The following is a 23,534-nucleotide window of genomic DNA, read 5'->3' on the forward strand; positions in this document are numbered from 1 at the left end:
AGTCTACAAAGAGTGTCTGCCATCACTTCCAAACATGTTGAGCTCTAGAAAAATCACATGGTAGGTGAAGTAACATCTCCTGATGACCCTCACAGAAATGACAACTAGGATCTTTAGTTAGCTTTCTTCCCATTTGTGCTCATTTCTGATGACTCTTAAGAAAAGATTTGTAGCTTTTTGGGTATATGTAGTTGCTAAACCTCCTTCCATTTTCAGACAAGGAGTCAGTAACAAAATTTTGCAATAGATCGTTAATACTGAGTACTGAGGATGTGATCAACAACTATGGCAGGCAAAGTAAGGCAAACCAATTATCTTCATCAATATAACTAGGAGTGGTGGCTAAATTATGATATCCCACAGCCAGACCAATTATCAAAATTTAGTAGAACTTCTATCCCCAGTTCTCCATATCAAACCTTGCACCATGGGATGGCTTTTAATGCTTGAAAAAAAAAAAAAAAAAGTTTCTAGTTTCTTTTGACATGGTATAATGTTACTGTATATATTCTCAATCAACAAAGGGAAATGGTAGGGTACAAAAATTTGGCAAGCCAGGAGCATATAAGTGTATAATCTGTCAAAATCCTTGTATACATTCATGTTAGGTGAAATCCATGACCATCTATCCTCTCATTGTTATTTATAGATGAAAAGACAACTACCATTTTTTGCAGTACTAAAGTATACTAGTCTAACTAGTAAGAATTTGTCATATCTACATACAAGATGCTGTTGGGGCATTTTCAGCAGTGGCAGCCACGGAAGGAATCACTCAACTAACTACAGGTAAACTAATCTCTTTGTCCGAGCAAGAGCTGGTCGACTGTGATGTGAATGGTGAAGACCAAGGTTGTGAGGGTGGCTTGATGGACAATGCATTTGAGTTCATCAATCAAAATCATGGACTTAGTACTGAGGCTAATTACCTCTACACCGGTGTTGATGGTACATGCATTGCCCAGAAGGAAGCAAGCCATGCAGCCTCGATAACTGGTCACGAAGAATCAAAGATTTGCCTGCAAATAGTGAAAGTGCCCTTCTTAAGGCCGTCGCCAATCAACCCATTTCTGTTGCCATTTATGCTAGTGGATCTAATTTCCAATTCTATTCAAGTGGTGTTTTCACAGGAACTTGTGGAACAAGCCTAGACCATGGTGTTACTGCTGTTGGTTATGGCGTCAGTGATGATGGGACTAATTATTGGTTGGTTAAGAACTCATGGGGGGCACAATGGGGTCAAGAAGGGTACATAAGAATGCACAGAGATGTTGTGGCACATGAAGGTCTGTGTGGTTTTGCTATTGCAGCCTCTTACCCCACTGCATAAGTAATATATCATCAAGTGAAATCAATGCTGGCTACTATCCTTTATAGGTGTCTATTATGAACTGTACATGAACTGCTTGTACTTATAATACTTAAAAGCCATATCTATAAGAAAACTACCAAGTGTCATTAATACAAAAATGAAGAACTCCTTTTATGTTTAGTTTGTCTAGCTATGTATCTGTATATATACCTATTTCTATTGGGAGAAAAAGTAATTTGAGATTTCTAAATCTCACTCATATTTCCACCATTTCGTTCCATTATAGAAGTTCAGTTCTCTGTTCTACTCTGTCATTCCACTCCAAGTCCTGAGTCATGGCTGAACTCTATTGATTTGTTGCAATGCTGGCATTTTATAGCAAGATCCAGAAGTTGAGGCATATTTCCAAAACTGTTAGAAAGATTGAATGTACTAATTTTTCATGGTATAGCTTTGTATTGACCCGAGAGTTCAGTGAGCTTGCTACATCTAGAAGGAGTAATTGCATGATCTATCAAGTACATGAAAGTGAAAATGAACGATATTGTAACCAATGGAGGTAAATTATATACTAATGCTCATTCTCGTTTTGCTCTGTGAATTTCCTGTCTTTTTGGCATTTGAAGCCAAGCATCACACGTCGAAGGGAAATAATAACATGAGATTTCAGATGCTGGAACACTATCTTTGCCAAACTGTATTAGTCATCCAACTGTTTTGTTGCTTTTAGTATTCTCTGATTTGAATACTTTAATCCGTTTCTTATAGTAGGTTGTCCATTTTAAGTCTCTCATATTCGTGCTGAACAATTTCAAGTGGTCTGCAGCTTCTAAACCAAATTGATATGCAGGATATCTTGCATCCAAAATATTCTTATGCAATGAGCTATTCACTCATGTCTGATCAATTTACTAACAATATGAAGTGCCTCTACTATGTATAAGATAGAAAACTATCACGGAATCAGTCCCAACTTCCATCTGTAAAATACGAACTCATGACTAAGCTTCAACTCAGTGAATAATATCCAAACCTTAGCTTGAACATTGAGACACTTCTCCAGTTCTATCATTATACGTAATTTTGTAAAGCTATTAATCCAAACTAGTCCACCAATCTAGCCATATATTGAAAGTTCTTGGACCAAGAGAGCATTTCAACTCAGTGATCCTTCTGCACACTTCACAGTAGCCTCACTAGTAGCATTAGTGTACCCCATTCTACAACATAACCATGACTGCATGAGTGTTATTAAGGGACTTTGACCCTGATACCTCTATTTCAAAATAAAGAAACAGCATTGAATAAACAGAATGTTCCAATGCATACGTTGAATTTTATAAGAAGCTTAAGACAGGCAGCAAACCGACCTTCCCAATTCAAAAACAAAGTGTCTACTATCACTTGGGGTACACAAATGAGCTTCCAAACATCTTGAGCTCTGCGAAAGTCACACGGTAAGTGACCCTTAAAGTAATCCCATATATTAGATTTGGCGACTGACTTGTCGTGACATGACTGACATCAAATTATAAATAAATGAAGAATCTCTTCTGATTTGTTCCACGAACACTTCGATCCAACTTCAGACAAATCTGAAGAACAAAGCATTGATTTAAACTGTTTTTGAACTTGCCCAACTTTAGATTTGTCTCACAAGCAAGACAAATTTTAAGAACAAAGTATTTATTTACTAGCAAACGTTTATTTGTTGGGGATTTGTTCTTCCCCATTCTTCAAATTTGATTCAAGACTAGGGTGAAGAAAAAAATTTTTAAAAAAAATAAATAATTGAACCTTTAACTTCTCTCTTTCTGGGTGATCTTTTCTTTAAAAATCATTTCTTCACTTCATCTCCCTTCCAATTTTTGGCTTCCATAGAGTGTTCTTCCTGAATGCAAGTCCGTATTGAGAAATTCTAAATAGAATCAAAAGTTGAAGAACTCAGATTATGGGTAAAAACTGTGAAAACCCCTTTGGATTTATTTGATTATGCATTGTTGCTTATCTCCTGGGTGTGGAAGAAATTCAAGGGGGGTGATGGAGGAGGAGACCTAGAAGAGGGGTTTAGTAATACTGAAACTTTGCACTAGAAGCCAACAGAACTTTAATCTGTTGTCTTGGTGTTTATGCAATTAGTGTTGGCTTTTCCAGGTGTAGATATGGTTGTTTTGAAGAAAAGCTAGTGACCCTTTTTGATTTAGCAATTAGAACACTTTTTTGGGGTAGAGAACTAGAGATACTCTTCTTGAGGAAACCCTTTTGAATGGTACAACTAGTATAAGTAAAACTGCAGAAATTCTAAATAGAATCAAAAGTTGAAGAACTCAGATTATGGGTAAAAACTGTGAAAACCCCTTTGGATTTATTTGATTATGTTGAAGGAAAATCAAGTCTTGTGTGCCTAATCAAACTAGGAGTAGTAATAGGAGAGGAGGTTCTAGAATTCCTAATCCTGCTCGGATTAGTATTCTTTGTAACATTAGTGTACATACCTCCAATAATATGGAGTATTTACTACATCACCAAGCATAAGTAACACCTACTTTGGGACATCCACAAGACATGGCAAGGCCCAACAGAGACATGCATCGTGTAGCCCTATGTTCAGGCTACGCGGCGGTATCCGGAAGTCGCAAATCCGCCACAGGGAAGCCACCTTTCCGCCCTTGCCAAGATGCCCCCATAACATAGCTTTCTACATGTTAAATAGACTAGAATAGTAACTTTGCTTGTCCCACATCGAAGAACAAGTAAATGAGAGGCATTCCTTCATCTATAAAAGGAATGCCTCCTCCCACAACTCAATACATTCATTACATCTCTTGTAATCTTGTTAGGCCGCGAGGCTCGACACACTAATATAGCTTTCAAGTGGACGTAGTCTCCCGCTCATGCGGAGGCGAACCACTATACATCTTGTGTCAATCTCTCTCTCTCTCTCTCTCTCTCTTTATTTATAGCTAACTAGAGATCCCGCTCAATCTCTAACGTTAACAATTAGAACATGTACTTTGTAATCCCTATATATAGGGCTCCTATTCTTAATAATATGATTACAATTCTCTCATCAATCTCTCTCAAATTCAATTTTACTTAAACACGTTATCAGCACGAGTTCTAACCACAAACCACAAACCAAAAACCCGAAGATCTTCTTCATCACCGCAGCTCCTAGCCCATGCTAGTCTCACCTGTGCACCTTCCCCTGCAACACCTACGCATCCCTGCTTCCCCTACAGCACCAACGCACACCAACTGCATCCTTCTCCTTTTCTGTGCACGTCCGTCTACTTGCAAGCCCCTAAACGTCTAGTTAGGAACCCCAGATCAAAATATTTTCTTCATCAAAGTTGTTCGTCTCTTTCTCTTCCATCTGATATCCGAATTTCATCCTTATCAGAGTTATTTTGAGACTTGTACACCAATCGAAGTGAAAGCTGTTCAGAAGAAAATCTACTCTGAATTTTAAAAAGTAAAATTTTAAATTAAAGTTCCTGCTTTCCGAAATTTAAATTTCTTCTTCTTTTTCTTCGGGGACTTGCAACCTCCCTTCTTCTACATTCCACCTATCTTATAACGTGGGTTCGATTATTGAGAAAGTAGAATCATGGGGATTCACGCTATTAAAGAACTAAGAGCGTTCGTAAGACTTCAGACTAAGAACGTTCGTAAGCATCGATTTATGATCATATAAACATCATTGTTTCGGTCTAATCCAATTATTCTTGGAAATCGATTTCTTGGTAGCATAGCTTGGAAATCGATTTCTTGGTAGCATAGCATAGAAATCCTATTTATATTAGTTTTCGTGGAAGCATTGACTCTGAAACCAAACTTGTTCTTGTTTCACCATTTAGGATGTCAAACACGAACAAACTCGATTTTGTTCCATTGGATTATGCAAGCAAAGGATATTTAGACTGGGCCATTGACATTGAGACCCATCTTACTGCCCAAGATTTATTGCTTACAATCCAAGAGCTTTGTTATATAGAAACAGCTCCAGACCCTCAAACTGAGAAAGATAATTCCAAGGCACTTGCCTTCATAAAACGTCACATGGATAGTGACCTCCAGTTTGAGTTCATAAATGAGGATAGCACCATAAAACTTTGGCAAGCGGTTCGCGAACAATATGGCAATGTTCGTGACTCCATCCTTCCAAATACAAAAACAGAATGGAAAGATCTTCGCTTCTCTGAATTTGACAGTCATACAATTTTATTCGGAAGCCCTCAGCATCAGAGCAATGATGCGTCTCTGTGGAAAAACAATCACAGAAGACCAATTGATTGAGAAAACCCTCAATACCTTCCCCGTCTATGCTATGAGGTCCTCTGACATATTCCAGACTCATGTAAATGCAAGACGAATCAAAAGTTTCCAACAGCTTATTAAAGCTATGGCCACTGCTGAAAGACATGGCAATGAACTTGTGAAAAGAGAAATTGATAGGCTTCAACATAGCCATCAAGAGCATCGTACTATGGCTAGAGAAAGTTGCCATCGACGTCATGATCCATACGATCAAAATGCTCAAGAAGGTAATCGCTCAAGGCGACAATCACACAACCATAGGAGGCGTGATTTTGAGGGACATAGGGTTGGAAACCATGGAGCCAACGTTGGCCATGGTCACCACTTTCCAACGCCACCATTCCTAGGGACTATGCATATTGCGCCAATGCGCTTCAATCAAGGGAGAATCCTCTTTATGCTGTCTATTTCTGATATGGAACGTTTGATCAATGGACCTGAATTTGCAATGTACCTACGAAGGTAGTTGCATCACGGTGATCAAGGCATCGAGTTCACAAAGACTTTAAATCTGGCGATGAAGACAAAATGCCGCAGATTTTTATTTTTAGAATAGTCTTTATTATTTCCAAGAATTATGTAATGGCAATATGCCTTAATCAATAAATGACATTTTGTATTAACTCTTTCTCATGTGGTGCACCTAATTAAGTATGATGTCTAGGAAACACCGACATCCCTCTTTACTTTCCTGGTCATATTTGATTGGAGCTACCAAACGGATAGAGTGACTATGATTTGTCTAAATTTGATTTTTATTTTGGATTAGATAAATGGTCACGACACTTTGATGTAATCATTGGCTATTATTAAAGTTATCGATTTATTTTATCTCATGTCGTAGACATATTTTTCGAACTTTATTATTTCAAAGATATAAGAGCCAATGGTTTTCATTTGGAAACACATTGTGAGAATGGACAAGAGTTCCTTTGCATCACCTCTAATGACTATGGACATAAACGAGTCTTAGATAAACTTATGTATCGATCTAGTGAGTTGTATGCAACCACTATTCGAGTCATTGCATGAGAGATGATTTATGAGATTCTGACTCATATAGGCTTTGGCATGACCATTTGGGACATCCAGGTCGTGATATGATGATCTGTATATTAAAGACTTCACACGGACATCCATTTTTCAGAACGAAAAGAAGTCAGAACATAAATTCGGTCCAAGGTAGGGTTAGCGCCGCCTACCCCCTACGGCCCAAAAGTGGTATTGACGCCACCAACGAGTAGCTTTCAACCACCTAGAGTAATTTTTTTTTTTTTTATAAACCTATTATAACTTGTGATGTGTAGGTTGAAGACAAAATAAAAAAAATTTAAAAAAAAAACAGAAATTTTAATTTTTAATTTTTTAATGTTGAAATGACCATTTTAGCCCTCAAGGGTCAAACTTAACGGCTAATTTGGACGAAATAGTAGAAATTGGACACGGCTAATTGAAATTGAAAAGTTTAGGGGGTAAAATTTAAAATTCAAAGTAAAGGGAGTGAAATGACGACACCCCCAAACCTCAGGGGGGTAAACTGAAATTAATCTAAATTTTTATTATTGAAACGTTGTTTTCTATTTGTCCAGGAAGCGAAAGATGTCAGGTTTTGGGCATCGCGTGTACAAGAACTATGATCCTAGAGCAAATGTCATAAGAAAGCTAGCAGATGAAGTATTCTCCATTGTTGGAAGGGATCCACTGATTGAGGTATATTTCTAATCTCCATTACGTCTCCCCCAAGAAGGGAAGAGAGAGAAGGAGAGATAATCTTAGTTATTGCAATCCCGTTAGGCTTTTGGTACTCTTCGTCGATTATATTGAATAAACACCGTAAAGTCTGAGTGCAGTTATCTTATGTCATTTGCAGGATGCTGTTGCTGTGGAGAAAGCTGCACTATTTGATGAGTATTTTGTTAAGAGAAAGCTGTATCCTAATGTTGATTTCTACTCTGGGTTGATATATAGGTACTTGTGCTTGTATAAAGATATGAAAGTTTGTGGGTTTTTCTGTTTGTAACTGGTAAGAAAGTATTGACTTCTTGTTAAATAGGGCAATGGGATTTCCAACGAAGTTCTTCCCAGTTTTATTTGCAATCCCTAGAATGGCTGGTTACTTGGCACACTGGAGAGAATCCCTGGATGCCCAAGCAGGTTTCATGCAGGTTAATAATTTCTCTCTTTGGTATTTACTTGTTATCTGCTATTTGTGGGTTAGGTTATTGAGGATATGTCTCTATTTTGCTTGTGGGGCTGTTCAAAAGCACAAGTCATGGATCAATGAATGAAGAAGAAAGTGATAGGATTGTATAACTTCCTGGGCAACCCAAGGTCTCCTTCCAACTATCTTCGGGTGTAACTCTTAATTTCAACAAGAAACTTAGTAGTTTTAGGTATTTTGATGCTTGTAATTTTGCAAAACCTTTGGTTGGTCTTACAATTGTGATTGTTGGTTTGTAATTGAAATTAGTTCATATGCTATTTTAACAATTTCACCTTATAATTTTTGCAGTACAGTACTAGCTTTGGTGTGAAATTCACACCAGATTTTTTTTTTATAATTAAATATCTTTTTGCGACGGCAAAGTATCCGTCGCAATTAAATTAGCCTTTGCGACGGCAATAGTTTTCGTCACAAATACTTTTTGCAACGGAAATTTACCATCGCAAATGGATCTTGTGACGCCACCTATTGCAATACTGACATTTCAGTCGCAAAAGCTTAATTTGTCGTCACGAAAAGTATTTGCTACGGCAAAATCACGATTTGCCGTCGTAAACTGCTGTTGCAATTGGAGTTTTTTTTAGTGGTGACGGCAGCAGGTTGTAGGGAGTGGGTTGCAGGGGCAGTAGGGCTGCAAATCATGCGGCAGGAAACTACAGGGCGGAGGGCTGCAACAGGAGGCAAGCAGCAGCAGGGGGTAGGCCAAGTTAGGGTTTTTCGTGGGTAGGGGGGCTGCGACAGGTTTTTGTGAGGAGAGTTGTAGGATTTTTTTTTTTCTTTTAGGCTAGGGTTAGAACTCGTGCTGATAACGTGTTGTAGAGAATTGGAATTGTAGAGAGAATTGTGTTGTATTATTGAAAATAGGAGCCCTTTATATAGGGAGTTATAGAGTACATGAAAGGTATTAGAATCCAATCATAACTATAAATCTAGAACCTTCTCCTATTACAACTCTATGACTAAAATCCTAGTTTGAAGAGGCACACACAATGTCGACTTCCTTCAACAAGCCCTGCTTATTAAGGCTATGAGGTTCAATTGCCACATGTAAACGGAAAAAATAGACGAAGTTACCAAAGTGATAATACGGTGATATAGTTGAGTGACCAAAGTGAAGTTTGTGAAAATTGGATGACCAAAGTGTCGAGTGAAGCATAGTTCGATGACTAAAGTGATATTTCTGCGTAAACAAATTATGCTCACATAGATTCCTTGTTGGCTATAATAAAAATAAAATAAACTGATATTAAACAAAAATATCAAATTAAAAAGAGCAAAAACTCTAAATGGTATATCAACTATATATTGCGAAAGATGAATCACAATGATCATCTACCATATTTATATTCGTTGTATATTTTTTTCTGAGGGTTAACCTCTATTAATAAAATGTTCAATTCCAAAAAAATATATATATATTGCGAAAGGATGGCTGACAGGACCCGCCCCGAATTTCACCCTGAAATCTGAGGTGGGCCCTGTGGAATAGCTCTACAAAAAATTCTGCAGAGTCACCCCTAAAATGGACTACCCAAAAACCTGTAAAACACACAAACACTTCAAGCAAACCAACCTTATACTCCTGGAGCCACCCTGCTCCCAATTACCATCAACTCCACTTTCACAAAACACAAAACTCAACAATACTAATCCCAAAGGTTATCAGAGCAATACTAATACACATAGATATATAAAGAAGAGTAAAGGATCAAGGAATCCTACAATGTGGAATTAGTGACAATTATGCCTCATATACCATGTACGCCCGACCTCCACTAATTAGCCTGCAAACTGGGCATTTGAAATCGAAGGGCCCAGGGAAAAGTAATTTAAAACACGTTAGAGTGAGTGAACAAAAATAAATAAGTAAGAAATTCAAATGAAAGTAAAGTTTTAATACTTTCCGACATTTATTCCTTTAAAAACTCAATGTATGCAACGTGGATAAAACATATTTCTCGCAACACGAAATTTAGTGAAAACATTCCAGCCCCGCTGGTCAAAAGAAATCAAGCTAGCCCCGCTAGCTGAAGGTATCAATCAAATATGGGGAAGAAGTTCTCACCATACAAATAAGGGAGCCTCCCAGGCTCGGGTCGGAGTGTCCCACACTCTGGAGCATCCCATGTTCTGCTCTACTCACCCACGAACACATAGTAAGTAGGTAGGAGTACTAATAGGCTAGCTAGCAATAAATATGACGACCCAGGTATGGTGGTTTAAAACCATACGAAAACTCGAAAATCAGTAAGGCTTCCCCATTACTCACGAGAGAAGACATATTCCAACGATGTGGCCCCGCACGCCAAAATAATCTCGAATTTATAAACCATCAGGCGAGAAATAATCGATAAATATAATTCCCTCGAAAATCTCAGTTTTGAAAGATATTCCATAAATCTCAATATTGACGAATAGAAATGTATTATAAATTTCCGGAAATCACCTCGGAAAATATATAATTTGTCGAAATCATGCTTTCAAATAAAAAGCCATATATCAGAGATACTTATCGAAGGCTCAAAATCCATTCCGAATCATAATTGAAAATAATTCATAATTAATCTTCGAAAATAAATCATAAATCCAAATCCGAGCATAATAGATTCGTAACCGAAATTCATGTGGAAAAACAATGTCAAAATAATAATCCAAGGCAAAATATTATGCTCAATAAATAAAATGATAATTAAATTAATCAATAATTTCAAAATAAAAGCATGCATCATTATTTAAAACAAAAGTCCACTCACTGTTCTATTTAGGCGATCACGCAAACGAGTTTCTTCATCGAGCAATAGCTCGGTACATCGCCCTGTACACAATTATATTCTGTGAATCACTATTCAACAATTTAATACGATTCCTAAAATCAAATCCTCATAATAACGTCTCCACTTCTTCTCGGATTCAACCCAAATTACATCACTAATATCAATCCGTTAATTTAAATGTTCCAAGGCAGATCCAAGAGATATCCGACGGTCGGATTCTCGTAAATCGGTAATGGAATTCTAAATTCCGGAAATTTCATAATCAACACAACTTTTCTTCAATTCCAACTAAATTCACATTTACGAGCTCTACATCAATTATAGGATATAATAGGCTAAAAATCGAAGCCAGAAAACTGCCCTACGTGTCTCCACGAGCCACCTATAGTGGCGGCGCGTCGGGCCCACTCGTCGGCGGCCACCACCTCCGATGGCCACCAAATTTTGGCAACAGCAACATCACAACAGACCCAACATTTTTCTCAACTACAACAAGTTCCAATTATACCTGTAAGTGATCGAAATTGGCCGGTGAAGAAAATCCAAGAACCCTAGGATCGGGTTTTGATCGATTCTCCCTCTACAATCAAATCGTGGCTCAAGGCTAGGGGCAAAATGATCCTTGTCAAAAACCGAACCTTCGACGCCGGTTTGGTGGCCGGAGACGGCCGGAATAGCAGAAAATCGATGAAAGTTCCGATTGGCTACAGTGAACTTCACTGCTCAAAATCGAGCTCATCTGGCCGAATCACTGCAAAACACCACCACAGATGTGACAAGGGGGAAAAGGCGAGCTTGCCGGTGCCGGGATTCCTTCGTGGGTCGGCCGGAGAAGGAAGAAATCGGAGGAGGAAGAATCGAACCAAAGAGGAGAAAATAATCGGGGAAGAAGAGAGAGAAAACTGGGTAGGTTTTCAAAAATGGCAACTTACCACAGTAACTTTTACATTTTTGGCCATAACTTTCACATACGAACTCTGATTTTTACGTACCACATATGTACGTGCTCGGTTTAATGTCCTCTACAACTTTCATGAAGGAAATTTTCTCAAATTTTGACCCGAACAAAAAGTCATCTTTTAGAGCCCCCTAAAAGTACCGAAACGACAATAAAAGTGAAAGTAAAACTCGTTTACAGTCCAAATGACTAGTAAATCGGTAAATTCAGGTTTGGGACGTTACAATGGCTGTTCAATGAGGATTTATTTGGATTTCTAGCTTCCTACTAGAATTCCTTTAGTCATTTATTCTTACCTATAAGGGTAAGTTGGATGATGTCTATGGATGGGAATTAGAACCTGGAATTGCTTGCCAACTATTTTACTACTGAGAATAAAGCAACCTCAATTCTTTCCATCCTTATTCCCAATTCTCATATCAAAGCAGCCATATATTCCTTATAAACTATCAAGTATCATGTTAATTTCCTTACACGTGATGATTTAGCTTCACATGCTGAGCACTTTGATGTACTTGATAGGTCTCCTTCAGTCATTCCTCCAAATGCAGCAAGCTTACTGAACTCTCTGGTCAATACAAAGCTATACTATATATGAAAAATTAGTGCATCTAAACTTCTAAATACTCACGTCACCTCAACTTCTGGATCTTATTTTAAAATGCCAGCAGTTGTAACAATAACTTGTTTTCTAACAAACCAACTAGTGAGTTCAGTTTGGACTCAGAACGTACTCGGAGTGGAATGACACAATGTGACAGAAAGTGAACTTTTATAAGGGAACGAAATGGTGGAAGGATGAGTGAGATTTCAAAATTTCAAATTACTTCTTCTCCTCGTAAAAAATATAGGTCATCTATAGAGATTTATAGAGAAACAAAACGTAAAAGGAGTTCTTCACTTTTGTATTAATGAAACTTAAATGGTACGGTTTTCTAACAGATATGGTAGCTTTTAAGCATTATAAGCACAAGCAGTTCATGTACATATCATAACATTCACTTGATGGTATATTTATGTAGTGGGATAAGAGGCTGCCATAGCAATACCACACAGACCTTCCTTCTCAGCAACATCTCTTTGCATTCTGATGTACCCTTCTTCACCCCATTGTGCCCCCCATGAGTTCTTAACCAACCAATACTTAGTCCTATCATCACTGACGCCATAACCTACTGCGGTAACACCATGGTTTAGCATCAATGGCAAACCGCTTGTTCCGCAAGTTCCTGTGAAAACACCACTTGAATAGAATTGGAAATCCGAACTACTAGCATCAATGGCAACGGAAATGGGTTGATTAGCGACGGCCTTAAGAAGGGCACTTTCATTATTTGCCGGCACATCTTCGTGACCAGTTATCGAGGCTGCATGGCTGGCTTCCTTCTGGGCATTGCATGTACCATCAACACCGGTGTAGGGGTAATTAGCTTCAGTACTAAGTCCATGATTTTGATCGATGAACTCAAAGGCATTGTCGATCAAGCCACCCTCACAACCTTGGTCTCCACCATTCACATCACAGTCAACTAGCTCTTGCTCAGACAAAGAGATAAGTTTACCTGTTGAAAGTTGAGTGATTCCTTCCATGGTTGCCACAGCTGAGAAAGCCCAACATGATCCTATATATAGATATGACAAATTAGTACAAGTTAGACTAGTAATCTTTTATACTATAAAAATGGTAATTGTTTTTTTATGGAAAAATCTTCCAAACATTGTCTGAACTTTGATCGACCCATCATTTTGGAAATATCAAAATAGTATCTGAGGATTTAAGCCCGACCCAATATTCATATCTAGGAACAGTAAAAATGTTAACTTCGTTAACTTTTCAATGATATTTTTGTCCCTTCACTTGAACCCAATGAATCCGGATCCTCTCCTTGGCAAAGAAATCTCCTTCTTTCTCTTTGACTATAATTCTAAACTATTGATTTAATATCTAGGGGCTATCATATTAACACATCATCAAAAAATCCTACAAGCTCATTTACTATTACTTTTAGCTTCTTAATTATGCGCCCCCCTCCCTCCCTCTCTCTCTCTCTCTCTCAATTATCTTCTTCAACCAAAAAAATCTGCACTTCTTCAGTAGCCCACCCCGATATATTCTTCATCTTTGAGCTCTATAGTTATTTGTTATGAATAGGATTGGGAGTATATAGTCATCAATTAAATTCACTGCACCAAGATGAAAATCGATTTGGTTGGAGGAAGAATGTTCTTCGACATCGATTGCAGTATTGGAATTCTAGATTACTGCTCTTGATAGCGTCAAACTTTTGGGCATAAACAAGGAAATTGCAGTATTGGAATTCTGGATTACTGCTCTTGATAGCGTCAAACTTTTGGGCATAAACAAGGAAATGTTGATACATTTTTTAATCGCGCAGAAGCATGAAAAGAATTCCATCCGGCCTATGATTTTTCAAATTCTAATTAATCATGTCATCATCAATTTGGGAGGAAGCCTATTAGGACTAAAAAATAAATTAAAGAACAAAAGAACTGAACAGATGGGGCAAAGCCATCGTCAATGGCAAAAAAAGTGAAACTTTCAGAGATCAAAAAGGGAGAATTTCACAGATGGTTACTCAACTATGACTCATTCAACACTTTGGTCACTCAATTTTCAAATATATCACTTTGGTTACTTAACTATTACTTTGTCAATCACTTTAGTCACCTAAAGGGCATTTTATCTCACTTTAATCACTTCTCCCAAACATTCTAATATAGTGGAAATTATTCTATGCACCGACGGTGCAAGTGACCCAACCCTTATAAAATAATCTCAACCCTTGATATTTATTATCAACTTTATTTTTAATAATTAAAAAGTGTATTTAATGCAATCTAACCATTTATTTGTGTTGGTGCAAGTGCACGGCGGCGCTCTGAATACTCCCTCCTAATATAGATTTCTCAATTTTTCACAATTGGTTAGACGAAAAATATCATTAATATTGTAATATTGTGGCAAATAAATTTTTTTTAATGAAATAAATTAATGAAGTAACTAAAGTAAATAACAAAGTTAAAGTTGAGTGACCAAAGTGATATTCAAAAAGTAAGTGACTAAAGTGTCCAATAGGTAAAAATTGAGTGATCATTTGTGATATTCTCTCAATCAAAAATAAAAGAGAGGAAGGCTGTGAGAAACGATGAACAGATGAAAAAGAGAGAGAAAATCGTGATCATGATCAATATTAGTTGCTAAAAGAAGATGAACCCAAGTAAACCCAAGTAAAATTGAAAGAGAGAGAGAACCCAGTTGAAAGAGAGAGAGAACCCAGCTTCTGGCCCGTCCGACGAGGCGAGAAGCTACCGTCGTAGCGAAGGCGCTGCAGGACAACCCCATACGTCCAGCTCCTCGGCATCTCCCACACCACAGCTCTTCACTGTCTTCGATGAAATTAAAGTTTTGGAGATCGATTTAGGGGAAAATGATTAGGGTTCAAGTGAAGGGATGAAAATACCATTGAAAAGTTAACGGAGTTAACGTTTTTACTGTTCCTATGTATGAAAATTGGGTCGGGCTTAAATCCTTGATACTATTTTGATATTTCCCAAAACATAGGTACAAAAGTTAATAGTCGAGCAAATTCAGGTACTGTTTGGATGATTCCCTTTTTTTATCTATAAATAAACATTAGCTAGATGCTCAATTACGTACCACATTGGCCTTGATCCTTGATTGGGGTTACAGCTCCTTTCTGTCTCCAGTCCACAGTAGCTGGCACAGTAACATTTTCATACTTGAAAGATGTGGTCTTTGTGGAACATTCATGCCCCTTGATTCGATTTCTAGAGGCAATGAATTCTTCATTTGTAAGGTCTGCAAATTGATTGACACTTAATTTGTAAGGTTTGCTTGCATCATTGTTGGATGATTCTACAAATGCTACATTTTCCTTGAATATCTGGAAGCGCTTCTTCTTTTCATTGATCTCATTATAGACACGTCCATAATGATCCATCCATTGCTTGTATCTCCCATACATTGATGCATCTTGGAGAGTGCGAGAAGTGGCTTCAGAAGACCAAGCTCCAAACATGACGAGGATCAAAGCCAAACAAAGACATTTTCCGAGGTTGGTGAACTCCATGGTAAGCTAGGATATGATGAAGTAAATGAACTAATGAGCAGGTGTACAATGAAATGGTAGTCTCTACTCAGTTTATTTATATAGAGAAGAGAATGGCCTTGCTGTATTATCTCCGTGCCCGAAAAGTTGATCTGCAATAGTTGTTCCCCATAAAATGTTCTAATATGGACTCATTGCCTCTGAATATAATTTGTTGTTAGTAGCCAAATCTAATATAAGTGGTTACTTCTTTCTCATAAAAAATGCTAATCTTTTGTTTAATAGCGAAGGTTTAATATTACAGAAGTCAGACCATGACTTCCTCCAGTTTAACTGGTATGCAAAAGTTGAAAGCTAGTTCTTAGCTAAATTACATACTGGCCTGCAGTAATTATAAAGAGAAAAAATGCATGAAAAGATGAAATGTTGATATCCTTTGGTAACTACGTTTTCGGATGTTCTTGTCTTTTCCTTTGTAAGGCTTACTACAGATGATACCTTCTGGCATAGTGAGCAAGACAACTATTTGAGAATGGTATGCTTATTTAAAGACTAAATGTATAGACATAAGTACTTTTTCTTTTCTTTTCTGTACGAGTGAAAATTGGTTGCTCTTTTGTTTCAAATTAACTCACTAGTAGCATCTGAGCACCTACCAACCAATGCGGCTTTTCTGCAGAAGATCACCTGGCTATAAAAGTACTTGAAAACACACAAAAATTTCACTTTCACGTGGCATTATATTGTCAAACTTGATAGTGTACATTACTTTTTCTTCTCTTACTATAGTAAAAGAAAAGCTCAAGGTATCAGTACTGTTGTAGCTCATCAGTTGCAGCCATGTCTCCAGCAGAGAAAAACTATTTGTATACGGAGGTAGAGAAACATGGTGATTAAATATTGGGAGGCTTGACCTGCTAGGTTGTCGTGCGTGCGCCCGAGGAATGATGGACCCTGGTCAAATGGATGACCTGGGCTCAGCTTTTGGCTGCTGGGCTCGCTCTGCTGGGGCTTGCCTAGAGTTTCAGGCCTGAGCTGCGTCTTGGGTTTATGTCTGCGACCACTGGGCTTGAGTTTCTGGCTTATAACGGAAATAACTTAAATTATAGGGAAAGATAAAATATTTGAAACAGTACCCAAACTTAGGCCGACTCCTAACTTCAATACCCAACTATGCAAAATTATCATTTTGGTACCCCAAGTTTGAAGCCCGATCCAAGAACGGTACACACCGTCCATAACAGTGTTAAGAGTCCAGCCACGTGGCAATTCCTGAAGGGTAATTGGATCATTTCAACCCAAATTCACTCTCACTCTCTCAGTCAAACCGAAATTCAAGAATTCCACCCAAATCACAGCACCGGTACCAACTCCTCCACTTCCTCCGCCTCCTCCACCACCCACTAACTCAAACCATAACCCAAGAAATCAATCCCAAAATCCATGGAATCGAAGTTCACAAACACAATACAGCCAAATCCTTCATGGCTTTATCAATTTCTCTGTGAAATTCATAAACCCTATTTCAAAGAGAGAGAGAAAGAGAGAGAGAGAGAGAGAGAGAGAGAGAGAGAGAGAGAGAGAGTCCTTTTTTATTTTGGTAAAGCTTCGTATCACACAAACACACATCAGTGACCAAATGGCTGCCTCTTTAGCAGATCCCTTCTTCTCCTCCTCGTCTCCTTCATTTGGGTTTTGTCAGCTTGTGATTGGAAGTTCATGAGGAAGTTCATGATGAACTGGTATTCAAGCCTTAATGACCACAACCCAGAAATCTTCAGAGTTTAATTCCCACGTAGGGTTAGGCCTCGTCCAGAGAAGCAGTCGAACCCCAGAAACTAGGCAGGAATGAGTCCAGAACAGCCAGAAATGTCGCCGGTGTCCAAGAACACTGCTGCCCGAGACCAAACCCAGAAACCAAGTCATTAAAACCCAATCAAATTCAAAAAATAATTGCACAGGCTTGTTGGGCATGACGAGGAGATGAGATTTCATACCACAGGTAGGCAAAATGGTGGTCGGAATCCTCGGGAATTGCAGAGCTCGCCGAAGAAGTCTTGGAGCTTCCAGTCGTCGTTGCTCCTTCTCTGTTCAATGCATGAGTGATCCAAAGGCACAGGGACGTAGGCGACGCAGAGAAGAAGGGAATGGTTGCTGTGCGCCGTCGTGGGGTAGCCGGACGTCGTCCCTCCAGTCGGATTTCTTTCTCAAGTAGCGGCTAGTGTCCGGGTCAGAGAGCAACTAGCTCTCTCTGTTTTTGGTCTCCCGATCTCCTTGTTGGAGAGGCCTTGGAGGTCGGCGGTGATGGCTTCTTCGCTCTTGGTCATCTTGGCCAGAGCTCGCTTAGGGACAAGTGTTATTGGTGAGACCAAAAAATTGGTCTCAAAATTTTTTTTAATTAAATTTAAAAAAAAAATAGTTGGACCGAATTACCCCTCAAAATATGCCACATGGTTAGCTAGTTAACGTCGTCGGCGTGTACCATTGTTGGGTCGAGCTTCAAACTTGGGGTACCAAAGTGATAGTTTTGCATAGTCGGATACTGAAGTTAGGAGTCGGCCTAAGTTTGGGTACTGTTTGAAATATTTTCTCTAAATTATAATGAAAATAATTTAAATGTAATTGACATAACTATGCTAACCAATAAATGATAGTGGGGCAGCGATCCCAATAGACTTGGATTCAAATCCCAGTAAAGCGTAATGCAATGACGTATAATAACAATAGTGTATTAGTTATATGTGACATGCGTGTTTAGCTTGCTCTTGATTCGAAACTCATTTGAATCTCGGGATTGCATTTCGGTCATTGGACTTATTTTAGAAAATATTACTTGGTGCAGATCCGATGAATCTTAAGCTTGTTTGTGCAGAGCTAAAAAGCTTTAGAGATGAAATTATGGTGAAGATTAAAATAATATCTTTATTTGTGTAATTACAAGAATACCCATAAATAGATAACCATCATCTTTTGGATGAGGAATGCTAGCTACATTTTCCTTCTACCTTTCCCTTTCAACATTCCCCACTCAACAAATGACATGTGGATTCCACTACTACTCTAAACTCAATATTTATTACATTGAATAACTAATTCTATTTTTCCATGTCTGCCATTCTAATAAATGTCTCACATTTTTTTTCTTTCTATATTTTACTTTGACTTTGTAGGATATTTAAGTTATTTTTCATTTCTTTTTTCTTAATTAATTTTGCATTTTTTAATTGTTATTTTGACAATCTGGATTGTGGTTTTTTTCTTTATGGGTTCATCTGGGTCAAACTTCCTCATACCTATCTTCCCTTTCTCTCAAATCTTTCTTTATCTCTTTCTATTTCTCTAGCATCCATTCTGAAATCCATTCCCATTTTTTTAATCTTCGTTCAATCAAATCTTTTTTTTTTATCTCTTTCTTTTTCTCTAACATCCACTCTGAAATCCATTCCCATTTTTTAATCTTCATTCAATTTCATTTCTTTGGCGGGGGGAAATGAAATTGAACAAAGATTTTAAAAACTGTTGTTTTTTTTTTTTTTAAGAAATTGAGCTAACTGAACCCTTTCACCGAGCATACCATTACTCTTCCACCACTCATAAAAACCACAGATGGAAGAGCTTCTATTTATTCGGTTGAATTGTCGGTTGACCCATGTTTATGTCCTAATGATTATGAAGTACTAGTACGATACAATAGTGAGTTTCTTTCTGTAACCTGTCTTGCATATTTTAGATCAGGGGATGATACTTGGACTCAAATAGGTGATGAAAGTTTCGCCAGCAAAGTTTGATGGCGATTAAGAGTATTGAAAGTGATGTTTTACTGGATAATAATAATGCAATCTAAAAAGACAAAAAACCACAACCCATATTGTCAAGATTGTAAAAAATACAAAATTATTTAAGAAAAAAGAAATGCAAAATAAATTAAACATCCTACAAAGTCAAAGTAAAATATAGAAAGAAAAATAAAATATGAGACATTTATTAGAAGGGCAGACATGAAAAAAATAGAATTAGTTATTCAATATAATAAATATTGAGTTTAAAGTGGTAGTGGAATCCACATGTCATTTGTTGAGTAGGGAATGTTGAAAGGGAAAGGTAGAAAGGAAAGGTAGCTAGCATTGTATTAGGGAAAGGTAGAAAGGGAAGGTAGCTAGCATTGTATTTATGGACTTATACAAAAACAGCTTTTATTGTTATTGTGTACTTTAATATTAAAAATCAATGAGAACTTGACACATGTCCGAGTGTGGCTCAGGTGAGTGTGTATGAGTGTGAGCCTAGCACTCCCCCTACAACAAAAAAGTCTTTTGTCCACATTTTGCTTAAGCTCTTGCTCTCCTATATATCTGATTGCCGACAAGTTGTGCTCAGAAAGACGAGTACAATAACTAGAGCACTTATTTCTGAATTTCTACGATAACGATGCCGAACGACCCATTTCGAAGTCATTCTCAGTTTAATGGTGTAACAATATCACAATCCAATGGAGAACATCACTGCTACCGATATGTTGTTTCAATTCACAATAAGTAACTTATTTTATAGTGGTAATTAAACACCAGTACAGTACTGCATTCACTAAACACCTAAGATCTTTCAAGCTTCAATCTTGGAGCGGCAAGAACGTAAAGTCCCCCATCAATATGGAGGTTGATCATGGTCCTGTAGCTGACCCCTGTTTTCTTTTCGGCCAGCTTGAATATGTAGTTGCCTAAAAGCACAGCAGAAAAGATCTTCATCTCCCTATAAGCAAATTCTTTTCCTAGGCAAATTCTGGGACCAGCCTGTACGTGTAACAGAATTATTCCCATGTTTTACGTAGAGTTTTATCCAGCAAACCCAAAAACGTGCTTTTTCTCTGTGTTTCAATTAAAACTTCTAGATTGAGATCTGAGTAACATCAATATATACTATATTTACCTGGAAGGCCGTGAATTTGAAAGGGCTTTCTGGCTGGAAAATGCCATTTTCATCAAGCCATCTCTCTGGCCGAAACTCTTCTGCTTCATCACCCCATAGAAACTTCATCCTGCCCATGGCATAAGGTTGGTATGCCACCATATCCCCTTTTTTGACACTAAATCCATCTGGCCAGGTATCATCAGAAAAACAAACCTTTGCATTCTACGAATGACAGCAAGACACAAAGTCGTTACAAAGTAATATAAGCAATTCAAACTATGAAAATGAAGGAACAAGTCTTTTTTATTTTTTTATTTTATTTTTAAATTTTTTTTAGGCTTAGCATAGAGTAACGGCTGTAATGCTTGTATATCATAATCATGCATCAGATTCAATTGATATATATATATTACCACTGGAACTGCAGGGTAAAGTCTGAGTGTCTCGGTCAAAGCTGCATGGAGATATTGCATTTTGTCGAGGACTTCTTCAGTAAGGCTGGCTGCAAGCTCATCCATACTTGAATTATCTTTCATATTGGTTGCTTCTCTAACCTCCTGTGAAATCTTTTCTTGTATACGAGGATACTTGCAGAGCATATAAAAAAGCCAAGAAAGAGCAGTAGCCACAGTATCTTTCCCGGCAATAATAAAATTGACTCCCATGTCTTTAATATACTTTGGATTGGTCTCTTTCATTTCCAAAAGCCTTGAAATAAAGTCTCTTTTCTTTAGCTGCACTCATCAGACAACATATTGTCAATGATAAAAAGCTAAATTAATTAAGCCTAAACAAATAGATGGGCTAGAAGATGACTCACGGGTAGATTATCTTCTGACTGATGGACCGCATCCATCTTGCTTTTGATTAATGTATACATAAATTGATCTATCACTTTGATATGATTCTTTAGCACTGCTTCAGAACCAATGTTTAAGAACCGCTTGATCTTCCAGAAGAAATCAACGTATCGATAGAGGATAAATTCGTTTGCTTCATTAAAGACATAGGAAAACCGGATACCTTCTTCATTTGTTCCACCCATGGTGTCAAGGTCGATACCAAGAAAAATCCTGACGATTGAGTCTAAGGAGGATTTCATAAACAAATCCTTCCAACAAAAACAAAGATTAGAATATTGGAAAAACAAATCAAATAACAAGGCTCTGTGATAATTGAAGCATCGCAGACTTACTTGGATTTCTATTGCTTGGTCAAAGGTTATAGCTTCAGAAATTATCCGAGCAAGTTTTACTGCATTGGTTCTGAAGACTTGCAGGCTGAAGTCTCTCATTATTTTGGTTGAGAATTCATAGCTTGATAACTTCCTTTGATGCTGCCAGCTTTCCCCATCCACAGTGAAAATACTATCCCCTGCAATATCTGACAAAATGCTGTGGTGGTACAAGCCCTGCAGGAGGCCCAAAAGTGGAACTAACTGAGTAGATAATAGCGGTAATTTATACCTTTAATGCCACATATTTCACTTTTATTAACATAAGTTTTCGGAAAAGCAGATGAAAATGGTTCAAAAGCACGTACACTAGATTAGCTTTTTAGGACAATACTTATAGTTTTATACCTTACTCGATCAAGCAAGCTCTTCTAGTTGGTGACAATTTAATGAGACATACAATTTATTCAAAGATTCCTTCAGAAATATATATAACATACCTTGCCATAATTTACAAAGTTCGTTTTGAGCATGTATTCAACATTTGCAGGATCTGAGGTGTAAACCTCACTTCTGAAAAAGCCAAGCAACCTGTAAGTTGTATATTTGCATGCAAGCTCAGTCATGTAATGGTGCAGCCGAGGGAAGTTGATCAGTTGGTTCAAGACAGTTCCAGCAACAGGATGATATCTCTTTCTCTTCTCACATAATCTTCTGGCATGGGGTCTAACCATAAACATAGCTAAAAGAATTGCTGCTAAACTTATAGGTATAGGATGCAATGAAATGGAAAGAAAATCCATGACGCTCATGGACTAATATCGAATACTTGGGCTTTTTGCTGTATATATAGGATTTGGCTCCTCTAAAGCTAGTAGTTAACCGTGAAGTTAGGTAAGTTTCATAAAAATCTAGATCATATAAATACTTCAGTGGCTTAGATTACACCACATCACTAAAGAGTATATTTGGATTGGAAAATGACTGTTGGCCTCAATGAGGCCTAACATTTGGGAAAATTTCTCTAAGATTTGTGACTTCAATTCTAAGTATCATGTCATGTCACCTACACACATCACTTAGGGTGTGGCTATTGCCACCCTACTAACTACTTTGTTCACCCCACATTATCTTCTCACTCTACATGTATTTTTGAAATTTCAAGTTTACTTAGTTCACCAATTTACAGTATCCAAAATACCATTTTCCAATATATATAGAGTTTAACTCGAATTCTTTTTCTATTTGGCCTCCTCTGAGTCTCGAATTCTTTTTTTGTTAGCATAACATGAGAATGATTGAAGATGATGAATGCTAAGAAAGTATTAGGGTTTAATGGTGAATGAAGAGATTAAGAATGTCTGTAAGGTGTAATAAGAGAAAAAAATTGTAGTTTTTAATTAGATATTGTCCTTTATTGTAATTTTATATTATGACATTTTAGTCTTTTAATAGATCAGTAACTTGTAGTGTAAAGAAAGTAGTTAGTAGGGTGGCAATAGCTGCACCATTTGCCAAATTATGCCATGTAATACTTGAAAAAAAAAATAGTCGACAATCATATCCTATTTTGGCTTTTTAAAAGAAAAAATTTGGATTTTTTTTCTTTTCAATACACTCATGCTTAGATTTAAACAACAATTTTTTTTGTTCTTCAATCAAGAATAGACAATATTTCATGTAATTAGATCAATAGATTTGCACATACATTCGATCAACAGATTTGCATAACATATGTATATGAATTCAAAATTTGTTGGGTTCTTACAAATT

At 37.4% G+C, this 23,534-nt stretch overlaps 2 protein-coding genes and 1 pseudogene across 2 annotated transcripts; 1 reads left to right on the forward strand and 2 right to left on the reverse strand.

Moving 5' to 3' along the window:
- Positions 1–285: 285 nt before the first annotated feature.
- LOC112184679 lies at positions 286–1,330 on the forward strand (annotated as a pseudogene).
- An 11,272-nt stretch (positions 1,331–12,602) lies between these two features.
- Positions 12,603–15,700, reverse strand: LOC112190731 (senescence-specific cysteine protease SAG39). The gene is made up of 2 exons (XM_024330204.2): positions 15,268–15,700; positions 12,603–13,210 (listed from the first exon to the last, which is right to left on the reverse strand). Exons 1-2 carry the CDS (start codon positions 15,698–15,700, stop codon positions 12,603–12,605), a joined length of 1,041 nt encoding a protein of 346 aa, XP_024185972.1.
- A 4,146-nt stretch (positions 15,701–19,846) lies between these two features.
- LOC112189243 (cytochrome P450 704C1) lies at positions 19,847–22,590 on the reverse strand. Its single transcript, XM_024328541.2, has 6 exons — positions 22,262–22,590; positions 21,783–21,998; positions 21,408–21,698; positions 21,001–21,321; positions 20,606–20,809; positions 19,847–20,469 (listed from the first exon to the last, which is right to left on the reverse strand). Exons 1-6 carry the CDS (start codon positions 22,571–22,573, stop codon positions 20,272–20,274), a joined length of 1,542 nt encoding a protein of 513 aa, XP_024184309.1. The 5' UTR covers positions 22,574–22,590; the 3' UTR covers positions 19,847–20,271.
- Positions 22,591–23,534: the final 944 nt, after the last annotated feature.

This window comes from Rosa chinensis, chromosome 2, assembly GCF_002994745.2.
Source record: "Rosa chinensis cultivar Old Blush chromosome 2, RchiOBHm-V2, whole genome shotgun sequence".
Classification (NCBI taxonomy): domain Eukaryota; kingdom Viridiplantae; phylum Streptophyta; class Magnoliopsida; order Rosales; family Rosaceae; genus Rosa; species Rosa chinensis.

What these genes read in the sequence shown, in the direction of transcription:
- LOC112190731 (XM_024330204.2), bottom strand. Translation starts at nt 15,700, where the DNA reads ATGGAGTTCACCAACCTCGGAAAATGTCTTTGTTTGGCTTTGATCCTC. An exon ending in CAAGGATCAAGGCCAATGTG is followed by an intron (nt 13,211 to 15,267) that starts GTACGTAATTGA and finishes ATCTATATATAG; the next exon opens with GATCATGTTGGGCTTTCTCA.
- LOC112189243 (XM_024328541.2), bottom strand. Translation starts at nt 22,573, where the DNA reads ATGAGCGTCATGGATTTTCTTTCCATTTCATTGCATCCTATACCTATA. An exon ending in ACTTTGTAAATTATGGCAAG is followed by an intron (nt 21,999 to 22,261) that starts GTATGTTATATA and finishes GGCCTCCTGCAG; the next exon opens with GGCTTGTACCACCACAGCAT. An exon ending in TTTACCCTGCAGTTCCAGTG is followed by an intron (nt 20,810 to 21,000) that starts GTAATATATATA and finishes TGTCATTCGTAG; the next exon opens with AATGCAAAGGTTTGTTTTTC.